This window comes from Pteropus alecto, unplaced genomic scaffold, assembly GCF_000325575.1.
Source record: "Pteropus alecto unplaced genomic scaffold, ASM32557v1 scaffold374, whole genome shotgun sequence".
NCBI classification, from domain to species: domain Eukaryota; kingdom Metazoa; phylum Chordata; class Mammalia; order Chiroptera; family Pteropodidae; genus Pteropus; species Pteropus alecto.
The window spans coordinates 343,867-354,093 of record NW_006434834.1 but is presented as its reverse complement, the minus strand read 5'-3'; the positions used below and the strand labels follow the sequence as shown (position 1 = coordinate 354,093).

Below are 10,227 nucleotides of genomic sequence, written 5' to 3'. Positions count from 1 at the left end.
GGTCATATATACAATAGAATTTTGTTCAGCCATTAAAAAAATAAAATCCTACCATTTGCAACTACATAGATAGGCCTAGAGGTTATTATGCTGACAGAAATAAGTCAGATAGAGAAAGATAAATACTATATGATTTCACTTACAGAATTTAAGGAATAAAAAGAACAAACCAATGAAAAACAGACTCACAAATATAGTGGACAATTTGGTGATGGACAGAGGGAAGGGGGATTTGGGGGACTGGTAGAATGGGGTAAAGGGTTAAAGAAGTACAAATTAGTAGCTGCACGGCATAGGGAATGCAATTAGCATTAATACACTGGCTAAGTGGAGGGTCAGGCAAAGGAGGGAGCAATTCAGGGGACCATTTTACTAACTATATAGATGTCTATCCAATATATGGTATACTTGAAACTAATTAAAATTTAAAAAATTAGAAAAAAAAGTACAAATTGGTAGTTACAAAATAGCTATGGGGATATAAAGCATAGCATAAGAAATATAGTCAATAATATTGTAATAACTATGTACAGTGTCAGATGGGTACTTAGATTTATCAGGGTACTATCATTTTGTAAATTACATAAATGTCTAATAACCATGTTGTATAACTGAAACTAATATCATATGCCAACTGTAATTTAAAAATATATATTAAAAGTAAAATTGCATTTGAAGAAATTAAACATTCATTTATAATTACGAAACAGAAATAATATATTTAAAATTACTAAAATGGTTTTTATGTAAAATTAAAATGACTATATGTAGAAAATCCTCATGAATCTACAAAAAAAGCTACTAGAACTAGTAAGAGAATTTAGCAAGGTCACAGACCAAAAGGTCATTAAATCCTTGAAATTTCATTTGACATAACATCGGAAAACGTTAACTACTTAGGGATAAATTTAGCAAAATATGTACTAGATTTGTACAGTGAGAACTACAAAATACTGCTAAGAGAAATAAAAGGAGAACTAAATAAATGGAGAAATATATTATATTGATGTAACATTAGACAAAATACTGTTAAAATATCACTGATGTAAAGATCCAACAGAATCTAAATAAAAGTTCCAGGAAGACTCTTGTAAAAATCAACAAAATCATACTAAAATTTATACAGAAATGAAAATAACTAAGAATATTCAAAATAAATCTGAAAAACTGAAACAAAGTTTTAGTAGTTATAGTATCTGATTTTAAGTCTTACTATAAAGTATCAGATTACAGTAACCAAGACAGTGTATTAGCTTGATAGACACGTATATCTATTAACTCATAATTATATGATCAATTGATTTTTGACAAAAATGTGAATGTAATTCAATGGAGAAACAAGTCTTTTCAACCAATGGTGCTAGAATAACTGTTTATACAGGAAAAAACATGAAATTTTACCCATACCTCATATATTATTTGCTCAAATTAACACCAAAGGGATCATAAATTTAAACTTAAAAGTGAAAATTTCATAACTTTTAGAAGAAATCGTATAAAAAAATGAATTTGCAACCTTGAGTAAACCAAGATCACTTAAAACAGGACACACACACACACACACACACACACACACACACACACACAAAACTGATGAACAGGATTTCATCAGAATTCCTAAATTCTGCTTTTTGAAAGACACCATTAAAATTTTTTAAAAGGCACGAAGGAAGAAAATACTGTACAATACCTAGACATGAAAAAGGACTTGTATACAAAATATACAAATAACTATCACTGCTAAATAAATACAAATACGTCCCACGAAAACAGCCAATGATGTAAATGAACATATTACAAGGATATACAAATGGCCATTTAGCACATGAAAGGATGTTTAACATCATTAGTTATCAGAGAAACAGAAATTAAAATAACAACAAAATACCAGTACACATCTATTAAAATGGCTAAAATTTTAAAAGCTTACAATAACTAATGTTACTAAGGATATGGAGAAATTGGAACTCCCCATACATTGATGGTAGAAATTCAAAATGTTGCAGCCTCATTGGAAAACAATTTTACAGTTTATTATAGTGTTAAACACACGCAAACACACACACATACATGAAATTGAATCAATTAATTAATAAACTTCCAAAGCAGAAAGCACCAGGTCATATGGGTTCATTGGTGAATTCTACCAAACATCTAAGGAAGAAATTATACCAATTCTCTACAATCTCTCTCAGATGATAAAGCAGAAGTACTTTCAGCATTACTCTAATACCAAAACCAGACAAAGATACTACAAGAAAACTACAGACTGATATCTCTCATGAACATATGCAAAAATTCTCAACAAAACATTAGCAAATCAAATCCAAAAATATATAAAAAGAATTATACAAACGACCAAATGGGATTTATCCCAGGAATGGAAGCCTGGTTCAACATTCAAAAATTACTATAGTCCCTTCACATCAACAGGCTTAAAAAATCACATGTTATATCAATAGATGCAGAAAACGCATCTGACAAAATCCAACACCCTTTCATGATAAAAATTCTCGGTAAACTAAGAATAGAAGGGAACTTCCTCAACTTGATAAAGATTATTAGAGACCTGCAGCTAACATCATACTTAATGGTGAGAAACTGTAAGGTAAGAATGTCCCCTCTAATCATTCCTTTTCAACATCATACTAGAAATTCTAGCTAATGTAATAAGACAAGAAAAGGACATAAAAGGTACATGGATTGAGAAGGAAGAAATAAAACTGTCTTTGTTTGCAGATGAAATTATCTTCTATGTAGAAAATCCAAAAGAATTAACTAAAAAGTTCTGGAACTAAGTGATTACAGGAAGGCTGCAAGATATAAGGTTAATATACAAAAACTAACTGCTTTCCTATATACCAGCAATGAACAAAGGGAATTTGAAATTAAATTTAACTATGTACATACCATATGGCCCAGTAATACTACTACGTTTCCAAGAAAAATGAAAACATATTTTCACACAGACAGAAACTTTTATAATATCTTGGTCATAAGCCAAAAATAACCCAAGTGTCCATCAACAAGTGAATGGATAAACAAATTGTGGTTTATCCACACAATGGAATAGTACTCAATAATAAAAACAATGAACTATTTGGTACACGCAAACATGGATGAAACTAAAAATTATTACTCTGAAAACTATTACATAAGAACATACTGCATTTCACTTCTATAAATCTTTGAAATAGACAAATCTAATCTATAGTGATAAAAAGTAGACCACTGGTTCCCTGCAGCTAGGGATGTAGGTTTGAGACTGACCAGAAGGTATGATCAAAGTTTTCTACATCTTAATTATGGTAATGTCTACATGGAAATACCATTGATAAAGCTCTGATCATAAACTTGGTATGGGAAATATATAACATAATTGGTAGCTACACAACTATATTAAATTTCTTGAGAAAGTTTACTTAGGTTAAACCATTTAGAGTAGCGAAAAATGGTGGATTGAATGTACTTTTTTACTAAAATTACATGAAAGAACAAAAAATGTTATAATCACATAAGTACAAAAGAAGAGGAAGTTCCTGGCAGAAATGAAATGTCAACAAATTTGTGAAAGCTAGAAGGCACATGATATAACAGATTACAGAAAACTGAAACTTAAGTATCTATAGAGAAGAAAACCAACAAGAATTGATATTCTTCACAAGGTTCAGGAATAGGAGGTACCAGTTAACAAAAATAGTTATGGAGAGGTGAATAATAAGAGCAGAATTGGTTGAAAGGCTAAAGAAGGAACAATTAGACCAAATAACCAAATTAATTCATTAAAGTCAAGTAATTACCCAACTTCGAAAATTCCTGGAAGTAAAGTACATGGGAAAATAAAGATCCAGAGAACAAGAGGGAATTCTCAGAATAGTGAAAACAGATGAAGTCCAAGTAGAAGCTAACCAGAATAGAGTAGGAAAACAAGGTTCCATCAGTTGCATTTCAAAGAAAAATACTAGAACTGATTAGTTACCTGATGTGTTTGAAGTTATTGAGGAATTTTAGGTTTTTGCTGGAAAGATGGAAAATGAATTCATCATAAGTATAGAGAATAAAACCTGAAACATTATTAACTCTAGGAAAAGCAAACAAAATGTATATATGAAGGAAAGTAATCATTACACAATATGGGTACATACTCGTGCATATGTGTGTGAGATACACATGCAGTATTCACTATGTAGCCCTGCTGTGAATATTTACATAGTTATACTGATACAAAAACTGACTAATGATTTAACCAGAAATGAAAAAGAAAAAAAAAAAAGAAATGAATGTGATATAATCACACTGAGAGAATGCAAAGAGGAAACTCTACCTTTGGTGGGTAGTATATGAGAGCTAACTCCATAACTTCCATAATAATGGAAGGAGAAATGAAGAAACATACAGGTAAAAGCAAAGAACTAAAAGAACTGAGAGTAGTTACCTCTCAGTAGAGTTCAGGTAAAACAGAAAATTGTTATTTTTTCAATATAGCTGTAGAGTAATATTAGATTTTAACAAAGCATACCTATTCAATTTAATAAACATTAAAATTTAATTAAAAAATAAGGATGATAAACAAAAGTACATGGAATATGTTAATACGCATTCAAACTGTCTGAAATAAAAGGCAGAGGAAGATACAGCATGTACCATATAGTGACTGCAGTCATGTGAAACACATGCATGTATACTAACAGAAATCAGAATAAAACAATAATATAGGAGCTTAACGTCTATTTACCAAATTGTTGTTTAAATTTTTTAAAAGAAATTGACATCGCAGAAAGAGACAACCAGATTTAAAATATCTCTATGTGAGATGCAAGAGGAAGTATATATTACCACTCAAGTATTTTTGCCAAAAAAAAAATAAAAATAACTGAATCTAAATCTGATCAGGCCTCTATATTCAATTAACAGGTTATAAGACATACAGGAGTCAATGAAAATACAACAAAGGGATGCAACCAGCAAAACTCAGAATATAGGAAACTTTAAACAAATAATCTAGTTTCTTAAATAAATGTACTATAAGGAAAAAAGAGGATGTGAAGGAAAACTTCAGATTAAAATAGACTTAAGAGACATAGCATCCAAATGCAACATAACATGTATTGAGTCCTTCCTAGGCTTATGCTTCACACCAACTATTTTTAGAAACCATTACACAATGTCAGGAAAATGAAGGAATTCTAAATAATTAGATATTTGATTATATGGATTTATTGTTTTTTCGTATAATAATGGTACTGTAGCAATGTTTAAATGGTCTTTATCTTTAGACATTACGAATTATATATAGAGAGAATGATATGATTTCTGAGACTTCAACAAAATAATCTGAAGGTAAGAAAATAGATGAAACAAAATTGGCTATGTGTTGGTAACTGTTGAAACTGGGTAACGGGTACAAAGAGATTTATAATATTATTCCCTCCATCTATACATGTGCTTGCAAATTTTTACAATAAAAAGTTTATTTAAAAATTGAAATCCTTTATGGATTTAAGCAATAATTTTAAAACGTTTTTCTACCCAAGATAAACACAATCATGTTGGTGAATCTCAACTCTTCCCAAGTACTTAATTCTATTAACATAGCCTAATGACGATTTTTAAGTTGCATGAAATACTGCTAGTAGAGAAAAGCAACTGTCACTAAAAATCTGTGGTTGATTACAACATTCTATTTATAAAATACTGAAATGCATCTATGAATCTGTGAAAGTCATATGTTAAAAATAAATCATAAATAAAAATTGGTTTACCTCTCTCAATTTCTCTCGCTCACGTTCCCTCTCTGCAATACGTTTTCGCCTCTCTTCCTCTTCCTTAAGAGCATTTTGTGTTTCTGTTCTTAGTTTATCATCTTTAAGAATCTTTCGAATTTTCTTTCTGCCTTTTCCAGGAGACTTGGAATCATCATTTTCATCTTCTTCTTCTTCCTCTTCCTCTTCCTCGTCTTCTTTATCTCCTTCAGAATTACTCTATGGAAATTAAACAATTAGAGGTAAATACAACAAAATTGCCTAATTTATCCATTTCATATTCAAATAAATAATATACCAAGAAAAGGTGGAAACATACTGAAAACAAACAAACCAAAAATAGGGCAAGGGACAGAATAGACTTTTCTCTAAGGAAGATATAGAAATGTTCAATAAGCACATGAATAGATGCTCAACATGATTAGCCATTAGGAAACTTTAAATAAAAATCACAAATGAGATACTGTTAGGATGGCTATTTTTAAAAAAACAAACAGAAAACAAGCATTGGTGAAGATGTAGTGAAACTGGAAGCCTGATACATTGGGAAAAGAGTGTGACCATTCCTCAAAAAAGTCAAACAAAAAAGTTAAACCACTTCTCAAGTTATAACCGAAAGAATTAAAAGCAGGGACTCAAAGAGGTTATTTGTACACCCATGTTAACAGCATTATTCAAAATAGCCAGCGATGGAAACAACCCAAATGTCCATCAACAGATAAACGAATAACACAATTTGATATACACATACAATGGAATATTATCCAGACTAAGAAAATTCTGATACGTACTACAATAATGGATGAAAACATTATGTCAGTAGCATAAGTCAAACACAAACTGACAAATATTATATGACTCCACTTATATGAGCTACCTAAAAATAGGAAAATTCATAGGCATAGAAATTAGAATAGAGGTTATGAGGGTCTGGGAGTAGTCGAGAATGGGGAGTTACTGTTTAATGGGTACAGAGTTTCCAACTGTGAATGTAAATAAGGCCACTGAACTGTACACTTAAAAATGATAAAGGGGTTCTTTTAAAAAAATGAACCCTCCCAAAAGAATAGTATTGACAGAATAAAACATATTATAGAGAACTTTTATTTTACATAATTCTGTTTATACATAAGAAACTCAAATTGGCTAACTTCATTGCTAGAAGAAATTTATTCCATATGAATTGTTATTTGGGATAAAATGTTTTATGTCTTCAGAAAATAGAACACTTCACATCAATTCTATAGCTCTCGGAATATAAAATAATGAATTAGAACAACTTAAAATTTTCATTACATTTAGTTAGGAAACAGAAAAAATTTTATGTCAAAATTAATACTTCTGCATATTTATACATTCACTAAGTCAATCCTTCCACAAAAGTGTAATAAGTAAATAAACCAGTAAAATTTGAAGAATGAATGGAATAAAGAAGAGGTAATAACATAGCTACTTTGGTCTACTGTACCAGTTAAAATTCAAGCACACGGTAAATGTCATTATTACCTTGTTTTCACTGGATGAATCTTCTTGAACCTTAATGCGTCGCCTTTTCTTTTTCTGTTTATAACTCCGCTGATTTTCTTCCAATTCTGCTTTTTTTGCAGACCTAAAGAACATTGAAAATACAAAATAAAATACTTCATGATGAATTGCCTTAAATGAATTATTTACTATTTTAGAACTGCTTTAGCTTTGTGTACATTCCTAAAAAAGTTAGAAGAAAAGAAAAAGCAAAATATCTTCACTAGGTTAAAGAGGATAGCCTCAATTTTAATCCAATGATCAACATTTTAAGTTACTCAAAGAAGAGATCTGGCATGAGTAACAAGACGGATGGAGGAGCTTTAAAAATATAAATGGCCAATATACACATAAACATATTCACCATCTCTTTAAAAAAAACATTTTAAAATTTGGATACTATTTTCTATCAGCTCACATAAATTAAAAACAAAACAGTAACAACAACTTTTGCTGAGAAAACGTCTTCTGGGATTAGAAACTGCTACACCAAGTTACATTAATCCAGACAATATGTTTCAGGCATAAAGGACAGACACACAGATTAATGGGAAAGAAATCAATGTCCACAAACAAAACATTACATTTATGGTCAAATGATTTTCCACAAGTGCGTCAAGAAAATTCAATAAGGAAAAGAGTCTTCAGAATAAATTGTGTGAGACAACTGTATGTGCACATTCAAAAGAATGAAGTTAGACCCCTGTCTTGCACCATATGCAAAAATTAACTCAAAGTGGATCAAAAGCCCCAAATGCTATTGTTAAAAGAGACTTCTATAAGAGTTTGAAAATATGTACAAGTCTTAAAACTGCATAACTTTGACCAATGTCACTTTAAGAAATTTACTCTAAGGAAATAATCATAAAAATGTGAATACATACTCATGCATCGTAAATATGTACATATGTATACGCATGTATATATATTATTATAAGTGTTATAATAAAAACATTTCTGTAATTCTATACTTGTGAGCATGCAAAATTTTTTAATTAAAATTATTGAGGTGACATTGGTTAATCAAATAAGATTCAACTGTATCATTCAACAATACATCATATGTATATTATATTGTGTATTAACCACCCATAGCTAAATTTCCTTCCCTCACAAAATATTTGACCCTCTTTTATCCCTAACAATGTCTCCTCTCCCCTCCCTCACTTCCCTCTGGTAACCACTTCTACTATCTATGGCCATGAATCTCTGTTAGTTTGTCATGTTTATTTGTTTGCTTTCAGTTTTATATCCCACGTGAGTAAAATCATGAGGTTTTCAACTTTTCCTGTCTGACTTATTTCTCTTAGCATTATTATCTTGAGGTCTATCCATGTAGTTGCAAATGGCATTATTTCATTTTATGGCTGAGTAATATTCCATTGTATATATGTACCACAGCTTCCTTAGCCAATCATCTATTGTAGGATACTTTGGTTGCTTCCATGTCTTGGCCACCATAAATGAAGCTTCTATGAACATCAGGGTGCATATATTTTGCAGATATATATTTTCATGTTTTGAGGGTAACTACCCAATATATGGTAGCTGAAAGAAACTGGACTTTGCGTGGTAAACACACAATAGAATGTACAGATGTCAAATTATAATGTACACCTGAAAACTATATAATTATATTAACCAATGTTACTCCAATAAACTTAATTTAAAAAAAAAAAGAAACTAACAAAAATCTTAAAACAATCTCACCTTATACATAAAGGAAATAAAAAAGGAAGAAGAAACAATGCCTAGTGTCACTAGAAGAAGTGAAATAATAAAGATAATGAAATAATAATGGAAATAAATGAAAAATAGTAAATATCAATGAAACTGAAAACTAGTCTTTTGAAAAGATAAACAAAATCGATAAATCTTTAACCAGACTCATTGAGAGAGAGGACTCAAAATTTTAAAATCAGAAAATAAAAAGAAGTTACAACTGACTGCACAGAAATTCAAAAGTTCATAAGAAAATACTATGAGTAATTAATTATGTGTAAACAAATTAAACAATTTGGAAGAAACGGATAAATTTCTGGAAACATACTATCTTCAAGATTGAAACAAGAATAAACAATATCTGAAAAAGCTGATTTCTACATACAAAATCGAATTGATAATCAAAAATCTCCCAACACACAAAAGTTCTGGATCACATGGCTTCACAGGTGAACTTTACCAAACGTTCAAAGAATTAACACATATCATTTTCATACTGTTCCAAAAATTAAAGAGAAATGAAGGTTCCTCAGCTCATTTTACAAGGACACCATTATCCTGATTCCAAAACCAGAGAAAAGACATTAAAGATAAAAAGAAAAAAGATCAATATCCTTAATGAACATACATGCAAAAATCCTCAATAAAATATTAGCAAACTGAATTCAGAAATGCATTATAAAGATCATACTCTATAATCAAGTGAGATTTAATTCTGGGATGCAAGGCTGGTTCTTTATCTGCAAGTCATTTAACATGATCCACCACATAAATAAAATGAAGGATAAAAATTATATGATCATATCAACAGATGTAGAAGTGTTTGACAAAATCCAACATCCATTTATAATAAAACCTCTCAGCAAAGTGGAAATGGAGGAAGCATACCTCAACGTAATAAAAACCATGCATGACAAACCTATAGCTAGTATCATATGCAATGGGGAAATGCTAAAAGCATTTTCTTTAAGTTCAGGAATAAGACAAGGATGCCCACTTTCATCACTTTTTTTGTTGTTGTTGTTGTTACATAAATTAACCCATTTATTATAGGCTAGCAATATTTCAAATTGTGGAACATCTACTGGTCTTTCAATTTCTTCAGTCTTCTGATGGCAGACTTTACTGTGACAGCAGAAGTGGTGTTGTAGGTCCAGGCACCACCAGCTACTGTTTTCATGCAGAAACCACAGGGCCGTCTCTCCATAGCTCTTCTCTT

The 10,227-nt window shown here is 30.5% G+C and overlaps 1 protein-coding gene across 6 annotated transcripts in view; it reads right to left on the bottom strand.

The window, feature by feature from the left end:
• The window catches only part of ATRX (ATRX, chromatin remodeler), a 261,938-nt gene that overhangs the window by 125,956 nt on the left and 125,755 nt on the right, over window positions 1-10,227 (bottom strand). For all 6 annotated transcript variants that reach the window (XM_015588100.2, XM_015588104.2, XM_015588103.2 and 3 more), the window contains 2 exons: window positions 7,269-7,371; window positions 5,763-5,981 (listed from right to left, as the gene is read on the bottom strand). In XM_015588100.2, coding sequence (XP_015443586.1) covers window positions 5,763-5,981; window positions 7,269-7,371 — 322 coding nt within the window. The remainder of the gene's footprint in view (window positions 1-5,762; window positions 5,982-7,268; window positions 7,372-10,227) is intronic.